Source organism: Myiozetetes cayanensis, unplaced genomic scaffold (assembly GCF_022539395.1).
Source record: "Myiozetetes cayanensis isolate MyiCay16 unplaced genomic scaffold, myiCay2020 scf26, whole genome shotgun sequence".
In the NCBI taxonomy this organism is placed as follows: Eukaryota; Metazoa; Chordata; class Aves; order Passeriformes; family Tyrannidae; genus Myiozetetes; species Myiozetetes cayanensis.
This window is the reverse complement of record NW_026087477.1, coordinates 4413799-4431836: the sequence shown is the minus strand read 5'-3', so window position 1 is coordinate 4431836 and position 18038 is coordinate 4413799. Positions and strand designations below refer to the sequence as shown.

The 18038-nt window shown below is 67.0% G+C and overlaps 1 protein-coding gene across 1 annotated transcript; it reads left to right on the top strand.

Moving 5' to 3' along the window:
* The first annotated feature begins 3647 nt into the window (after nucleotides 1-3647).
* Nucleotides 3648-18035, top strand: NCAN (neurocan). The gene is given in 17 exon segments (XM_050320913.1): nucleotides 3648-3724; nucleotides 9358-9437; nucleotides 10318-10719; nucleotides 10981-11155; nucleotides 11295-11422; nucleotides 11791-12084; nucleotides 12357-12630; nucleotides 12672-13252; nucleotides 13334-14296; nucleotides 14299-14511; nucleotides 14750-14866; nucleotides 15542-15655; nucleotides 15844-16002; nucleotides 16097-16179; nucleotides 16258-16402; nucleotides 16921-17103; nucleotides 17216-18035. Coding segments are annotated over 16 exon segments (4149 nt in total). The 5' UTR covers nucleotides 3648-3724; nucleotides 9358-9364; the 3' UTR covers nucleotides 17461-18035.
* Nucleotides 18036-18038: the final 3 nt, after the last annotated feature.

The window sequence follows — 18038 nt, the reverse complement described above, 5'->3', positions numbered from 1 at the left end:
CCCTGTTGCCCCAGGGATGCCCAGGAGGGGTCCCAGCCCACGCCCCGGGTGCGGGGTGGGTGCTGCCGGAGGGTGAGGAGCGGGTCCGGCTGCCGGAAGGGGGAAGGGAAGGAGGCAGTTGCCATGGAAACAGAAAATAAAATCAATGCATCCTGCTGGTGGGTTCGGAGGGAAGTTGGGCCTGGGCAGGGCGGAATCCCTGCATCCCCGTGGCAGGGGGTTCTACAGCCCCCAGCCCGGCCCTGGGGTGTCGTGCCCAGCTCATGCCATGGATCAGGCCTGGCCTAAAGCCAAAACAAGCCAGGACCGCGGGATGGGGGCAGCGTGGAAGTGGATCCACGGTGCTGGGATTCACCCTGTCCCCTCTCTGGAGCAGATCCACGGCTGAGATGTCCTGCCCAACTCCAGAGCAGCACCCCAGCCAGGCCAGGCCCCAGCTGCCGGCCGGCCCTGCCTGTCCATCTGTCCGTCCACCCGCTGCCTGTCCCCGTGCCAGTGCCCCGAGCGCTGGCCCCAGCTGCGGTGGCAGAGGCCTCGTTAATGAGCTGCAATCCTGATGAATGTGGCAGCTCTCCTGGAACGGGCTTCATTAGCTGCCCTCGGACCTGAGTGGAATAACAAGCGGCTCCTCGGGGCGGCGGGACGGGGGGGTCCCCCCACTGTGGGCCCCCCCACCCATGGATGGGGAGCAGGCAGACACTCTCTGGCTGTGGGGGCTGCAGGGAGGGTCCCCGGTGCTCAGCACCCCCGGGATGGCAGCGGTGGTGCCGCTCAGCACCCCGGTCACGGCGCCGCCACCCTGGCTCCCAAAATGGGCAGCTCGGGAGGCTCCCGGGCCACCCCCCCACCCCAAACCGGCTCTGTCCTGGGGGCACGAGGGTGTGGAGCACCCACTTGCATGGAGCCAACCCCTCCACCCCTGCCAGGACCCTGCAGTGCCCCCGCCCTGCGCGTTGGCCACGTCTCCCCTCTGCTGCAGCTCTTGGTGGGAGCAAACCCAGCTGAGACCTCTCACACTCGTGTCACCCAGTCTCTGGGCCCCTCCGCTGTCCCCTGGGCGATTGGGGCCAAGTCAGGGCAGTGCTGGAGCCATGGGGACCCCCCCCAGTCCTGCTGTGGCGCTGGAGCCCCGCTGGGTCCCCCCGTGGGCTCTGGTGGTCCCTGCCCCTCGCAGCGGGAGCCCCCCACCGTCGTCATCACACCCCGGCGGCCGCTCCCCGTGTCCCTGTCACAACAAAGGAAAACATCTCTGGATGGAAACTGCAGGAGGGTCGTCACGGCAACACTGCTGCAGGATTTCACCACAAACCCGGCGTTGGGGCTGCAAGAGGCGCTCGGTCCCTGCCTGCACAGGCGCCGGGGCTGGGGCTGGGAGGGTGGGACAGAGGGATGGGGTCACCCCACCAGGGCTGCCCCAGGGCCACCCGGCCTGTCCCCAGCAGGGCTGGGGATGTGGGGCACAGCAGGGACCTGGGGATGGCAGGTGATGCCTCGTGGGAGCAGCTCGGTGCTCTCGGGATGATGCCTCTGGATGTGGGGCTGGGGGTGTGGGAGGGACACCAGCCCAGGCAGGGATTGGGGATGTGGGGACACCCCTCAGTGCTAGCAGAGCTGGCTCTCCCACCAGGGGAAGGTTTGGCCACAGGGGGATGTTGGGGCTCCCAGCTGGGCTCAGGGGAGCCACGAGACCCCAAGAAGTGCCCTCCCATCTGGAGACACCAGCCAGGGGCACACTGGGCCTCCAAACCCCTCCAGTGCAGGAGCTGGTCCCGGGCTGCATTCCCAGGCGTGGAGCAGCTGCTGGAGCGGGGGGAGAGGTGTCCATGAAATCCCCACGCCTGGGCTGCGCTGGCTGGTGGCTGCTGTGACATTTATCTCCACTCGAGAGCAGAGCTCCGGTAACTCCCTGCCAGCACCTCCCTCTGCCACGCAGATGGCCAGAGGTAGAGCCACCACTCTGCCCCTGCCGGGCCCAGCCTGGCTCTGTGTCCCCGGGGAGGTGCCCAGGGGGTGCTCCAGGGGTCCCTCTGTTCCCTCCTTCCCTGGGGAGGTTTGAGGAGGCCCCAAGAGGCTCTGGCTCTGCTCTCCCCATGACCCTTCCTGGGTCAGGGTCAGGTGGGAGCTGCTGCATCCCTGGGGTTTGTCACCGAGGGGTGGCCCCACAGGTGCCCTTTCCAAAGCTGGGGAGCAGGATCAGAGCCCTGTGGGGTGGCTGGATCCACTGGGACAGGGAAAAAGCCAGGACAGCAGCGTTCAGGCAAACCCCCCGGGACCCTCTCCCCTGTTCTCCTTGGCAATCCCCTCCTGGGGACATCAACCCCCATCGTCCCCCAGGCTCGGGCACCTCCATGGGGCCGCCAGCTGCAGCCACATAAAGGAGGGGAACAGAGGAGCTCTGTGTGCCGGCAACGCCGGGATTGTGCCGGAGCAGGGGGGGCTCACAAAAGGCAGGAAACGCCACGAAAAGTGCGGGCACAATGGAGTCGGAAATGAGAACTTTGCTCTCGGGTTTCCAAGGATCCATCCCCTCCTGTGGGGGCAAAATAAGGAGGGAGGGGGGATTACATTATTTGGTGCCAAGTCGTGGGAGACAGGGTGGCATTCTTCAGTCACCGGCGGGAAGGTGACCCCTCCCCCTGCACCCCCCCCCCCCCCAAAAAAGCCAACCTTCCCCAATAGTGATGGTTTTCTTCCCCCATTTTGGGGGTCGTTTCTGGTAGCGCAGATCTTTGGAGTGTCTCACCCATTTTGGGGGTTTTGGGGTTTTTCACGCCTTTATCCATCCTCAGCACCTTCCACTCTCTCTGCACACCCCGGAGGGGGCCATAGGGGGGTGCTGAGGGGCTGGAAGATGCTGCTGGATGCACCTCTGTGGCTTAAAAGGGATTTTGGGGTGAAGAGGGACTGGAAGACGCAGCTGGATGCAGCCTGTGTGGCTTGGGAAGGATTTTGGGGCACAGAGGGGCTGGGAGAGGCTCCCCTCTTGGGAGATACCCCAAAATCCTTCTGGGTTCCCCCCTCCTCTCTTAGGGATCCATGCTTCCATTATAGGGACACCCCCTCCCATCTTAGGGACCCCACCCCTATTATAGAGAATCCCCCCCATCTTAGGGACCCCCTTATACCCTCTTAGGGACCCCCACTCCTTTACAAGGACAGGCTCTCCCCTCTTAGGGACTCCACCCCTATTACAGGGACGCCCCCCCTTTCTCTTAGGACACCACCCCCATCACAAGGACCCTCCTTCCCATCTCGGAGACCCCCCCATTACAAACATCCCCCTCCCCTCTTAGAGACCCCCCCTCATTACAGACATCCCCCATCCACCCCTGCTCCCCCGCGGGTGCGGTGCCCACGGCTGGTGAGGAGGGGGGTTTGGCCCTGTTCCATGGGGAGGGGCGGCCCTTTTTGGGGTGGGGGAGCCGGGTTTTTTGGGGGCGGCGCATGCGCGGCCGCCCCTCGCCCTGCGCCGGGGCAGCGCGGCGGGCGCGGAGCGGGCGCGGGTTCGGGGCCGCTGCGGGGCAGGTGCGGGCGGGCGGCACCGGCGGCACCGGCGGGGGCCGCGCCCGCCGCCAGCCGCGATTGGCCCGGCCCGGCCCGGCTCGGCCTCCGGGGAGCCTGGCCCGCTGCCCCCTCCCGAGCCCCGCTTTAAGCCCCGGTTGCCGGCGGGGTGTTCGGCTCCACCGGCGGCGATGAGTCCCGGCGCGCCCTGAGCGCGGAGCAGGTACGTGCGGGACCGGCACCGCCACCGGCACCGCCCCCGCTGCGGGGACGGCGGCGGCGATGGGGACACCGGCACCGGCACCGCCGCGGCGGCAGCGGGACGGATGCGGGCGGGGGCGGGGGACGCGGGGCCCGGAGATGGGCACGGTGACACCGACACCGGTACCGGCACCGCTACGGCAGGAGCGGGAGGGCTGCGGGCTGCGGGCACGGTGGGGATGCGGGGGATGGCGGGGACGCGGGGATGGGGATGTGGGGATGTGGGGATGGTGACACCGGCACCGCTACAGCAGGAGAGGGATGGATCCGGGCTGGATCCGGGCTGGATCCGGGCTGGGGCCGCCGTGGGGATGCGGGGGCTGCAGGGATGCGGGGCCCGGCGCCGGGGATGGGGACACCGGCACTGGCAGCGCTGCGGGCACGGGGATGGGGACGGTGACACCGGCATTGTCAGCGGCACCACAACGGCAGGAGAGGGACGGATCGGGGCTGGGGCGCGGTGGGGATGCGGGGGTGTGAGGGGGAGGAGAGCACGCGGGTCCCTGTGCCGGGGATGGATGGGGACGGTGACACCGGCACCGCTGTGGCAGGAGCGGGATGAATCCAGGCTGGGTATGCCGCGGGAATGCGGGAGCTGGGGGACACTCAGGGCTCGGTGCGGGGGGACACTGTGGATACCCGGGGGGACAGGGATGAGGGATGGTGGCCCTGGGGTGGGGGAGATGCTGTCACTGAGGGCTGGGGACACTGAGGGCGTGGGGGGCTGTCAGGGGTGCGGGGGTTGGGAACGGTGGGGCTGGAGGAGACACTGGAGGGATCAGGAGTGGGGTTGGGGGCACCGGGACAGGTGGACAAGTGGGGGCGTGGCCACTGGGGTTGTGGGCACAGCAGGACAGGGGGACACTGCGGGGCCCAGGGCTCTCGGGGGCTGGGGACACCGGGACTGGGGCTGAGAGGGGCTGGGGGACTCCAGCTCGGGGACAGGCTGGGGGACACCATGCCCTGAGCCCCCCAGGGGCTGGCAGTGAGACACGGGCAGGGTCAGGGGGTGAGGGGTGGCAGGACAGCAGTGGGTGCTGGCGGGTGGGTGTCCCCGGGGTGTCACCTCTCTGCGGTGCCAGAGCCGGGTGTGCCTCGGCCACCCCTGCCGGTGCTGCCGGTGGCTCCCTGGCAGGTCGGGAGCCGGGAAGTTCCCTGTCCCGGGGTGCCCCCGGGCTGCCAGGGCGCCGGCAGGGCTGGCAGAGTGCCGGGCGCTGAGCACCGCGGGCAGGATGAGCCCCACCCGCGTGTCCCACACCCGCGTGGAGAGGTCGGGATGGACGGAGGCAGGAGTGGATCCTGGTGAGGGGCTCGGCAAAGCAGAACACCAGCGGTTGGGGGGAAGACGGTGCCAGAGGCCTGGCTCTGTGCCAGGCCCACCGGCCCGGGGGTCTCCTGCCCGTTTCTTGGTGCCAGGCGCCGGTGCCGCGTTCAGAGCCACTCGGGGGGTGGCCAAACCCTCCCCGGGGATGCAGCTCTGGCTTCGCGGCTCCCGCGGAGCTTTCGGCCTCCTGGGGAGAGACAAGGGAGATGGGGCAAAAAGAATAAAAGAAAAGGAAAAAAATGAACCAAACGAAAAAAAAAAAAACCACGACAAAAAACACCCAAAAAACAAAAAGAGGAGCAAATTCTAAAATAAAGGCTGCAGACTGTCTGCCTAATAAAAATCGCACCCAGCAAAGGGCCCATATTGGACGGGATCACAGTTTGCCGAGGTGCTAATTTATTCTGGCAGGCTGGGGGGGAGCGGGAAGCATCACGTTGCCTGTGAGATGTGACGGCAGCGAGGTTTGCAGAATTCCTTTGTTGTGGGCAGAGAGGAGGGGACGCGAAGCCGGCCCCGCCACCGGGCTCCTGCCACGGCCACGCAGCGCCGGGGGGGCCCTCGGCCGACACCCCCTCCCTGCTGGGGCGGCAGAGGCACCCCTGGGAGGGAGGTGGGTGCCGTGGGGGGCTGGTGGCCCCGGCAGGGTTGGGGCGGGGTGCAGGGTCAGTCCCGTGGGGTGTTTGCGGTGGGGGGCACACGCCGGGTGGGTGGGCACTGAAGTGCTGCGCTGGTGGCACTGGGCACTGGAGTGACCCGCGGGGACAGCAGAGGTCACAGGGTCTGTGTCCTGGCCAGGGGGAAGTCGGGGGCACCCCTAGGGCTGGGGTTTCCCCAGGGTGGGGGGGCACCCATGTCCAGCTGCAGCCAGGCCACCTGGGTGGGTGGGCAGTGCATGGTCTCCCCTCCCACCTGTCCCAAGCCTCTGTCCCCATCACTGTCCCAAATGTCTCCTCTGCTCTGTGGAGGCCCCAGGTTCCACAGCCACCCCCAGCCCAGCCCATGGCTCGGGGCAGGTTGGGGTGAGAGGTGACCCCCGAAACTGTCCGGGTGGTCCCGGCGCCCAACGACCTGTGTGGAATTAAGCTCTGTTTCAGCTCAAGCTAATCACCAGCCCCGGCTTTGCATATTCATGAGAAATATGAATTATTCATGAGGTGACAGCTAGTGACAGATGTGAAAATGTTCACTCGTGGGGGGGGGGGCGGTTTGCACCGGCGTTATTTTGAATTTCTCTCGTCTGCCTTTTTCCCCCGGTTGGGCTGGGACGCTGAGGGACAGGGACACGCTCCTTGTCCCCGGGTGGGCCCGGCCACGTGGCATGGGGGACGTCACAGTGACATCGCCCCGACTGCAGAGAGAGACCCCTCCACACCGCGAAATTCAGCCCCCGGTGCTCGTGGTGGCACCGCCACCCTCCCCGCCCGGCCACCCCCGTGCCACCCTCCTCACCCTGTCACCCTGTCCCCTCGCTGTCGCTGCCGGGGATGGCGCGGTGGTGACCACACGACCAAGCCCACGGCTCCTTCCCTGGGGGATCCCAGCTGGATCCCACCCCAGCGTGATGGGGCTGATGCTGCTCCTGGCTCTGGCACAGGGGCTGGTGCTGCTGAGCCGCTGCTGCCCGTGCTGGGCATCCTGGAGCCAGCCAGGGCTGATCCCGGTGGCACCACGGGGTCGGGATGTGGCCGTGCCACCCCTGGGCAGCCTCCCTGGCACTGCTGGAGCAGGGCTGTGGGTTAGTGGAGCAAGGGGAGGTGGGATGGAGATGGTCTCAATAATTAACGAGGCGCTGGGGCTGGGAGGGGCTGAGGACACTGGGGGGGGGGGGGGATATGGGGGGATGTCCCCATGCGGGGACACCGCGTGTGGTGGCTTCGGCACTGGCAGGGATGGAACCCATCGGTGTCACTTGTCCTGACCTTGGGATAAACTTTTTGCTGGCTCAGCACGTTCTGCCAGGCTCGGCCTGGGGTCCAGGGGACGGACAGTGGCGGGGACACAGGGACTGTGCTGAGGGGCAGGGGTGCCAGTCGGGTGGCCCCAAGGCAGTGACAGGAGCTGTGTGTCCTGTCCCCTGGCATGGGGGGTGCCTGGGACCCCCCCCCAAGGAGGCAGCGGGTGCTGCGGGCAGGGCCGGCCCTTCCCGCCATGGCACCTTCCCTGCTGCGAAAGCAGATCCCGCAGAACTGCTGATGCCGGGGAAGGCACTGGTGCAGCTGGAGCCACACAGCCCTGTGACCCCACCCCCAGCCCTGAGCCACCCAGCGGCACCCACTCCCCACATCCAGCCAGCCTGGGGTGTCCCCGGTGGGCTCAGGGACCGTCCCACCCACCCCTCCATCCCGGGTGGCGAGTGGAAACCCAGAGAGCAACTTGGGTGTTTAACGCTCAGATAAACGCCGGGTGTTTGCTCAGCGAGGACCCCGCTCTGAGTAAACAGCAGAGCCCAAAGGAGGATTTATACTCCTTGTGGTAACGCAGCTCTGAGGGGTCTCCCCCTGCTCCATCCCACCATCCCCGTGTGGCACTGGGCGCAGGGACAGAGCTGGTGGCCCCCAAGGATCCCTGGGAATGAGGGATGCTCCGCTGGGAGCTCCACGGGCCAGGGAGGAGGGGGGTGGAGACAAGGAAGGTCTCAGGGATGCTGTGGGGAGGTGGCAGGGAGCGAGGTTCGGCCGCTGTTGTCCCACGTGGGAAATTGCCTTGTTTGCCTTTCGGTGGGAGAAGTTGCTTGGAAGCTGCAGAGGGGGGAGCATCAAGGGATGGGGAAAAGAAAACGGGTGAAAAGGCCAAAAAAGTCTTGAAAAGGCCTAAAAGGGTGGTTTGAAGGCCCAAAAGGCGTGTGAGCACAGCCCGGGGCACCCTTTTTTCCCTGCAGCTGAGTGTCCTGGGTGTTCCCTTCCCACACTTTCCATCACTCACCTTCGCCCAGCAGGTCCCGGGCGGTGCCTGGGCCAAGGACAGATGAAGGTTTGATCTGGGAGGGCTCCTGGACATCCCAGAAAGTCAGGATTAGCATTTCAATGGGATGAGCTGGAACCTCCCGAGCCAGGCCTTGCCAAGCAATTAATTTTTTTTTTTCCCCCTATAGTGGGAAAACTGGGAAAAGTTCGGTGCTGCTGAGAGATGGGGGGATTTCCCTCCTGGAGCATCTCCGAGCCTCGGGGATGCCCTGGGAAGGTTCAGCTCCCAGGAGATGCTGCTGGGCAAAGGCACAGCCCACTCCCAGCTCGGCACCCCGGGAATTCCCCTCCATGGCTGGGGTCAGGTCACCTCCTCCTCCTCCTCTTTTCCCAGCAGTTGGCTCTGGGGGCAGAACGCCCCGTGGAGCTGCTGGGGGAGGGAAGGGGCTGCCAACACTTTCTTCTTCAGCAGGAGGAGGAAATAAGATAAAACCCGGTTTTGCATCCCCAAAAAGGCCCTTTTTTGCCAGCCCCGAACACGGGGTGGGGGGTCTCCTTTTTTCTCATCATTTCACTCTTTCTTTCTATTTCTGTCCCATAAAAGCACAGAAGGGACAGAACGAGAAATCAAGGGCTGGAAAATGGAGCATCAGGGATGGGGGAACCGGTGGGATGAGGCAGAGCCTCGGTTCTGGGCAGCTGGGGGAGGGATGGGGGGCTCCTGGTGTCCCCCTCCTGAAGGCCGAGTGCTCCCCAAATTGCTGTGTGAGACTGGGCAGGGGTCGATGTTGGAGCTCGGGGGGGACCAGCAGACCCCATGGGGGAACCAGGGTGTGGTTCAGGCTCATGGCTGAGTGATGCCCAGCTCCAGCATGGTCCCATTTAGGATTTGGGGGGGGCTGGTTGTGTCCCTCCTGCCTCTTCTTGGCTGGTTGGGTGCCCACACAAAGCCTGAGCGTGGCTGTGACGTGGAGGGCACCAGGGGATGGTGGTGGTGGTGGTGGTGGTGGGGGTGAGGGGGGTGTTGGGCACCTGGTGATGGTCTTGCCTGTGATGGGTGATGGTTGTGGTGGGTGTCATAGTTGTGGGCACCTGGTGGTGGTTGCAGCCGTGATGGGTGACGGTGGCTTGAGCCGGGTGATGGCAGTGGGTGCCACGGGGATGTCACCACGGGTGGGACCCCCCAGCTGGCGATGGGGGCACCCCGTCCCTCATCCCGACCTCATTCCAGGAGTGAAATCGAACTCTCCCGGGGTTTACGGCGTCCTGCTGAGAGGGGCTAATCCTGCTCCTCACACGGCGATTTAAGGCCCGATGGCATCACCCACCGAGCCTCCCCCACCCACCCCCCTGCTGTCATTGCAGGTCAAGGATGGTCCATGGGATGGGGGATGCCGGCTGCTGGGTCCTGCTCGGGCTCTCCCTGCTCCCCATCGCCGTGCTGGGTAAGTGCCCAGGGCTGAGGAACCGCTGGGGGAAACGGCAGGAGATGATGAACTGACAGCCAGAGCAAACCCTGACCCGGGGAGAACCCGGGATTAGTGAGGGAGAAACCCTCCAGGCGCCCGTGGATGACCCACAGCCCCCCTTCCCCAGGCTGGGATCCCCACAGGCGAGACCTTAAATCCTTAATCCCACTGGCAACCCCCCCTCTGAGCCCCCCAGGGATTTGCTGTGGCTCTGGCCATGACAGCCTGTGTCCCCCCCCATGTCCCCCACGGCGGGGACATCGCAGCACGAGGGGGGATTTGGGATCCCCCACCCTGGAACGCTGCCCGTGCGTGTCTCCCGGTGGGCCGAGGGTGTGGGGTGCGGTGCAGGGTGGGGAGCCGGGGGAGGAAGGTTCCCGGGGGGGATTAGTGGCCATCCCGGTCCCCAGCTGGCCGGGCTCTGCGGGGGACATCCCCTGACCCCACTGTGGGCAGGGGGAGCTGGGCCATGGGGGGCCTGAGATGTGGGGGATTTGTGGCGGCAGAGCTGGGAGGCGGCACAGGCTGGGGCAGGATTAGTGCGGGACGAGGAGGAGGAGGAGGAGGAGGATGAAGAGGAGGTCATGGTCCTGTCATGTCTTATCTCAGCAGGGAGGGAGGGGATCCAGGGGTGGTTGGGGACCAAATCCCTGAGGCTTCAGCCCCGAGGGGCAGATTGAACGGGCAAAGCCTCTCTCTGGCCACTAGAAGGGGTGGCTGCACTTGATGCCCCTTGGAGCTCCACCCTGGGGGGCTCAGGGGTGCCCCCCACACCCAGCCCTGCCCGCTGTGCACAAGAGCCCTGCTGCAGTCCCCGCCGCCCACCCTCTCGGTATCCGGGCGCCTCTCCCCGCAGGCTCCCAGGACGATGGGAAGGTGATCCACATCAGCAGGGTGCAGCACCAGGCGGTGCGTGTGGGGCTGGGGGAGCCCGTGACCCTGCCCTGCCTCTTCCTGCTCCACCCCTCCGCCTCGCTGGGGCCCAACGAGCCCCCCGACCCGCCCCGCGTCAAATGGAGCAAGGTGCGCTCGGCCAGCGGCCAGAGGGAGGACGCGCCCATCCTGGTGGCCAAGGACAACGCCGTGAAGGTGGTGAAAGCCTACGAGGGCCGCGTGTCCCTGCCCGGCTACCCCCGTGACCGCTCCAACGCCACGCTGGAGCTGCGCGGGGCCCACGCCAGCGACGGGGGGCTGTACCGCTGCGAGGTGGTGGCCGGCATCGAGGACGAGCAGGACCTGCTGCCGCTGGAGGTGACGGGTGAGCCGGGCCCCGGCACGGCCGGCAGGGCTGGGGAGGGTGGGCGCACGGCGGGGTGGGGTGGGCGCTGTGTGGGATGTGCACCCCGTGTGTCCCGTGCCAGGTGGGCGAGCTGTGGCACCCCGTGGGGGTTGTGTACCCCGTGCACCCCACGCGCCCCATAAAAGCCCCGCACCCCGGGTGATCTCCATGCCCCACCGCACCCTGCGCACCCCGTGCCCGCCCCCCAAGTGCCACGTCCCCCCTCCTGTGCCCTGCCAGGCGTCGTGTTCCACTACCGCCCCGCGGGCCAGCGCTACGCCCTGAGCTTCCCCGCCGCCCGCCGCGCCTGCCGGGACAACTCGGCCGTCATCGCCTCCCCCCAGCACCTCCAGGCCGCCTTCGAGGACGGCTACGACAACTGCGACGCGGGCTGGCTGGGCGACCAGAGCGTGCGGTGGGTGTGGGCACGGGAGGAGGAGGCGCTGCCGGGGCCCTCCCCGCACGGAGCTGAGAGCTCACACTGCCTCTCTCTGGCGGGTATCCCATCACACAGCCCCTCCGGGCAGGTGTCCCATCACTGTCCCTCTCCACAGGTATCCCATCACACTGTCCCGGCCCGGTTGCTACGGAGACCGCAACAGCCTCCCCGGAGTGCGGAGCTACGGGCGGAGGGAGCCCGAGGAGCTGTACGATGTGTACTGCTACGCCCGGGAGCTGAGAGGCAAGGGATGAGCGCGGGGATGGGGGCCCGGGGGTGTCCCTGCACGGCCACGGCATGGCCAGGAGCACGGCTGGATGCCCAGGGATGTCCCTGCACGGCCATGGCATGGCCAGGAGCATGACTGGATGCCCAGGGATGTCCCTGCAAGGCCCTGGCATGACTGGGAGCACGGGCATCTCCATCCACCGCTCTCCTGCTGGGGTCTGGCTGCAGGGCCGGGTGCTGGGGCGGTGCCAGCGCTCCGTGCCATCCTTGGCATGGCATGACCACAGCACTCAAGTGACAAGGCTGTCGCTGGACTCGGGGCCCTGGGGACCATCACAGCTTCCTGTCCCCGTGTCCCCAAGGTGTCTCTCTCTCCCCTGCAGGGACGGTGTTCTACGCCACGGTGCCGGGGAGGTTCACGTGGCAGGGGGCTCGGCGGCACTGCCGGAGCCGGGGGGCCTCGCTGGCCACCACGGGGCAGCTGTACCTGGCGTGGAGGGAGGGGCTGGACCAGTGTGACCCGGGCTGGCTGGCTGACGGCAGCGTCCGCTACCCCATCAGGGTGCCCCGCAGGAAGTGTGGGGGGGAGACCCCGGGGGTCAGGACCCTCTACCAGTTCCCCAACCGCACTGGGTTCCCCCCCGCCGCCTCCAGATTCGACGCCTACTGCTACAAAGGTAAGGAGGTCATGGTACCACTGACCCCCCACCAGCCCCGGCATGCCCTTGGGAATCAGTGGGCGTGGCCAGGAAAATTGCTGAGGATGAATATTTAACTGGGGAATTAACAAGATAGATGAAGAGAGCGGTGCTGGAGGGGGACCCAGCTCCGGCTGTCACCCTGGCTGGGGGAAGCAGTGCCTGGCATGGGCACTTGAGGGGGGCTGTGGGATCCCACCCGTGACCCAGATGCCTGTCCTGCCCCTCTGACGCTCGTGGTGTCCCCGCAGCTGCGGGGCAGAGGGACATGGAGGAGCCGGTGCCCCCCACGCCCGACCCGCCGGGCAGCGACAACGTGCTGGTGGAGCACAGCGAGGACCTGGGCACCTCGGGGGACACCAGGGACACCCCCAGCGACCACTACGAGCTCCTACCACAGCCAGGGCTCGCAGGGCCGGGCCAGGAGGAGGAGGAGGAGGAGGAGGAGGAGGTGGAGGATGAGCAGCTGTGGCCGGCAAGCAGCAGCCCCGCGGCCACGGCACAGCGCGGGGACCTCCCGGGGCCGCCCTGGCACCGGCACCGGCGGCTCCTGGGCTGGGGATGGACGGTGGGACACCCCTGCCACCCACCACAGCCCCCTCGCTGGCGTGGCCCCACGAGGAGGAGGCTCTCAACGTGGTGGATCAGGCCCTGGAGAGCTCCTGGCAGGATCCGGCCGGTGCCAGCCCGGCGCTGCCAGTGCAAGAAGACCCTGAAGAGCCCCCGGTCACCCTCCTGCCAGACTCCCAAAGCCCAGCCTGGGAGCACAGCACCGGATCATCACTGGCACCAGCTGGGCTGGGGACAGACCCCAGCACGGCAGCAGAGACCCCCAGCCCCCCACCCACCAGCTCCCACAGCCTGAGGAAGAGCCACGCCGGGCTGAATGGGCGCTACTTCCAGCTCCAGCGGCAGAGCCGTGACCCCACAGTGGCAGCTGGGGACCCCTCAGTGGCTGTGGACCCCACAGTGGCTGGGGACACAGCGGGGATGGCCACCCAGGCCACCCACCTCCTGGCCCTGGAGGTGAAGGAAGCTGCGGCCAACACGGTGGAGCCGTGGAACATCCCCCGTGCGGGCACCGAGAGCCTCCGGCGGGAGGGCCCCGACACGTCCCCCAACGCGCTGGAGGAGGAGATTGTCCCTGGTAAGTGACACCCAGAGACAGCTGGGGGGGGTCCCAGCAGGGGCTGTGCTGGGGACCCCACGGCTGGGCCATCTCTTGCAGAGCTGGTGGCACCGGCCACCGCCCCGGTGTCACCCTCACCGCAGGCACCGGCCCCGAGGGATTCCCTGCAGGAATTGTGGAGCCCCCGCAGCCCTGGAGGGCCCGAGGGGACACCCCCCGTGCCATCCCCACCCCTGCCTGTCTCTGTGACTCCCCACGATGCTCTGGGCCACCAGGACATCCCCACGGACGGGGCCCAGCCCCACGTCCCCAGCGCCCGTGGGGACTCCCCCCAGCCACCCCCAGAGGCCACCGAGGACTTCTCTGGGGACACCGTGTCCCAGGAGGACGCTGGCTCTGTCCCACCATGGCCCCCGCTGCCCCCAGCCCCGCTGGTGGCCGAGGGTCCCGAGCCAGCCCTGCAGCCCCACGGTGACGGCAGCGGGGCCCCGGGTGATGCCTCGCTGGAGAGGCAGAGGAAAGCCGTGACCTTCCTGCAGCCAGATGGCCCCTCCACGGGTCACCCGGCCACCCCCGGCCCCACCCAGGGGGCTGCTCCCCATACCCAGGGGGGGCTGAGCCCCACAGCCCCCCAGGGGCCGGCTGAGCCCAGCCAGGAGTGGCCGGAGGGACACGGGGGTGTCGGGAAAGGCACAGCCGAGCCCGGCAGTGAAGTGGCCACGTCCCCCCTGGGCTGGGACACCCCCTCGCCATCGCCTCCCCCTGTGGCCACCGCGCTGACCCCGTGGGCCAGCCCTGAGCAGCTGGTGGAGGCGGCAGTGATGGAGGCGGCGGCCGAGGAGGGGTCCACGTCCTTTGCCCCCGCGGCCTCTCATCCCACCAGCCACTCTGGGCCGGAGCTGGGGGCAGGGGAGCAGCTCCTCCTGCCCCCCCCAGGCCCTCGGCAGCCCCCTGGCTCCACCGTCCCCCCCAGCCCCGAGGATGCTCCAACATCCCCCAGCCAGGAGGATTCCTCGGGGGAGGCGAGGAGAGAAGAGCCCCCACGCCCCTCAGCTCAACCACCCTTGAACCCTGGTCATCACCCATTGCCCCCCACCCGGGGGTGACCGGGACACCCGAGTCCCCCGGCGTGGGGCTGCTCTTTGAGCCCTCCTTGGCAGCGGAGCCGGGGGACCTGGGGGGGTCCCCTCTGCTGGAAGCCGACAGTGGAAGCAGTGAGGGGCTGGAGGAGCGGGAGCTGCTGACCTGGGTGGGCCCCGGCAACGCCACCCGGCACGGTGAGCACAGTGGCAGGGTGTCCCCTTGTGCCCTGGGGCTGGTGGGCACAGGGACAAACGGGCTGGGGGGCGGGAGATTTGTGCTTACCCACCGGGAGGGTTTTTGGGGGGTTTCCTCTCCTTTTACCCAAACCAATTCACTCAAACTTGGGGAGGGGGTGGGATGGGAGCAGGGATGGAGTGGGGCCGCTCTGTCCCCCAGCCAGGGCTCAGGGCTCCTGCTCCAACCCCCCAGCAGCCCCATCGGACCCCTGCGAGAACAACCCCTGCCTGCACGGCGGGACCTGCCGCGCCAACGGCACCGTCTGCGGCTGCAGCTGCGCCCCCGGGTTCACCGGGGAGAACTGCGAGATCGGTGAGAGCCGGGGCACCCCGAGCCTGCCCCAGCACGGGAGCATCCCAACCTGCCCCACACAGGAGCATCCCAACCTACCCCACACAGGAACATCCCAACCTGCCCCACACAGGAACATCCCAACCTGCCCCACACAAGAGCATCCCAAACCTGCTCCACACAGGAGCATCCCAACCTGCCCCACACAGGAGCATCCCAACCTACCCCACACAGGAACATCCCAACCTGCCCCACACAAGAGCATCCCAAACCTGCTCCACACAGGAGCATCCCAAACCTGTCCCACACAGGAGCATCCTAACCTGCCCCACACAGTAACATCCCAAATCTGTCCCACACAGGAGCATCCCAACCTGCTCCACACAGGAGCATCCCAAATGTGCCCCGGCACAGGAACATCCCAAATCTGCCCCAGAATGGGAGCATCCCAGGAACATCCCAAATCTGCCCCAGAATGGGAGCATCCCGAGCCCTGCCCCTCACAGGAACATCCCAATCTCTGTCCTGGCACAGCACGGAGCAGCAGCCACAGGAATGGAGCTGCGGCTCCAAGTCCTGCCCAATCCCCCATCCTCGGTCACTGCTGGCACTGGCGGGGGCAGTGGGCGGGGTGGGCAGTGGGGGGATACCAGGGGGGTCTCTCCATGCCCACAAACCCCCCCGGTGTCCCCACAGACATCGACGACTGCCTGTCCAGCCCCTGCCAGAACGGCGGCACCTGCATCGACGAGGTGAACTCCTTCGTGTGCCTCTGCCTGCCCAGCTACGGCGGCAGCCGCTGCGAGAAAGGTGAGGAGCAGCCCCCCCTGTCCCCACACACCCCCCCGGGTGGGTCACCACGGGGTGGGGGAGACCCCCATGGGGACACTGCCCAGCCCGTGTCACCCTGGGGATGCCGGAAGGGAGCTGCTCCCTGCATCCCTCCCCGCGGGGCTGGCCCCCCTGCCCTGTCCCCACTTGTCCCCGTGTCCCCGCAGACACGGAGGGCTGCGACCACAACTGGCACAAGTTCCAGGGTCACTGCTACCGCTACTTCTCCCGCCGGCGCTCCTGGGAGGACGCGGAGCGGGACTGCCGGCGCCGCGCCGGCCACCTCACCAGCATCCACTCGCAGGAGGAGCACGGCTTCATCAATGGTGGGTGTGGGGAGGGGTCACACCCCCGTCCCACCCCCCTGGGGACCCCTCCTTCCCCTCTTCCCCTGAGAACCCTGCGTGCCCCTCTCCACAGGTTTTGGGCACGAGAACACCTGGATCGGGCTCAATGACAGGATCGTGGAGCAGGACTTCCAGTGGACCGACAACACGGGCTTGGTGAGAGCCCTGGGGGAGCGAGGGGGGCTCGGGGGGTGGGGCACAGGGTGGGGTCTCACCCTCACTGGTGTCCCACAGCAATACGAGAACTGGCGGGAGAACCAACCCGACAACTTCTTCGCGGGGGGCGAGGACTGCGTGGTGCTGGTGTCCCACGAGATCGGCAAGTGGAACGACGTGCCCTGCAACTACAACCTGCCCTACATCTGCAAGAAAGGCACAGGTACTGCCGGCCCCGCAGCACCCACAGCCCGCAGCCCCCGGCGTCCCTGTCCCCGTCCCACAGGCCCTGGTGTCCCCGTCCCACAGTTCCCAGCATCCCTGTCCCCATCCCACGGTCTCTCTCCAGGAACCTCCTCACCCTCAGCAAAGCTCTCCCAGCCCTTCACCTGGACAGACTCCAGCAGTTCCCCTAAATCTCCGTGTTTCCTCTCCTAGTCCTGATCAATTCCTCCCTCAACACTTGAATCTGTTTAATTTGGCGCCATTAAACCCGTTAATTTCCCGTTCCTTATCCCGGGAGTTTTATTAACCTCCAGCTGCTCCCTGGGTGCTCCTCCCCACCCTGCGCGTTAATGACGGCCCAATAAGGCTGTTAATTAACAAATTGAATCCTGGGGACACCCCAGTGCAACCCTGATGGAGGAGCCTCTCATAAAACCATCCCCACTGGTGGCAGGGTGTCCCCTCATCCCCTCCCCAGTAACAGGGGGGTGACAGTGCTCTGTGTGTGTCCCCCAGTGCTGTGTGGGCCCCCCCCAGAGGTGCCCAACGCCTTCCCAGTGGGGAAGAGGAAGGAGAAGTACAACATCCACTCCAGCGTGCGCTACCAGTGCCAGGAGGGCTTCACCCAGCGCCACGTGCCCACCATCAAGTGCCACAGCACCGGCAAGTGGGACCGGCCCAAAATCCTCTGCACAAAACGTTAGTGGGGACGGGATGGGGCAGGTGGGCAGGGGTGGGCGGGGACGGGTGCCCGTTCCTGACCCCCTCCCGGGTGTGTCCCCCCATCCTCCCCTTGCCCCCCGTTAGCCAGGCGGTCGCACCGAGCGCGGCGGCACCACCGGCACCGGCACAGCCACCCCCACCACCAGCACCACCACCACAAACCCCGCAAGGAGCGGCGAAAACACCGCAAGCACCTCCGGCTGGACTGGATGGAGGAGGGGCACTACTTCTAGAGCCGGGGGGGCCGCCGAGCACAAGGGTCCCCCGCGGGATGTGGTGACGTTTCCCGCCCCCCTCCCAAACCCCTTCCACCCCCAACCCTCTCTTTTATAACCCCCTTTGGCTTTAGCTCCTTAGGATGCCCGGCCCCGTAGGGAATAGGACCCGGAGGGGGCGGCTGCGTGTGCGTCCCCAGCCCTCCCTGCATGCCCCACGCTCAGCCCCCCGGCCCGGGGTCGAGGCCCCAGCCCCGCACAGGGACCCCCCACCCCTGGCTGGGCTCTGGCCCCGTCCCCAAAGCGGGGTTAATCAGGCAGCCCCCCCATCCCACCCTGGCCATCGAGGCGGGTGGCTCTGGTTTTTTAGCAGCCCCCCCTTTCTCCTGCCCCGGCCCCCCGGCCCTGCCCGTGGGGCATCCCTGTGGCTGGTGTGGGGTGAGCCCACCAGTGCCACCAGTGCCACCAGGTGCCCCCAGGGCCGGTTTGGGGCCGGTTGGTTTCTTTTTGCCCCGTTTCCGTTGTTTGGGGTCCCCGTTGGAGTTGCGTGTGTGTGTGTACGGCGCTTTCTGATCTCTGCTGTTTGCGACGTGACTGCCGTGTCCTGAGCCCCCTCCCCACCTCCCCCCTCCCCATTTCTGACTCTACCTTTCTGTACTGCTGGACATTTTAATAAATTTTTTTAACAGTTGAGCT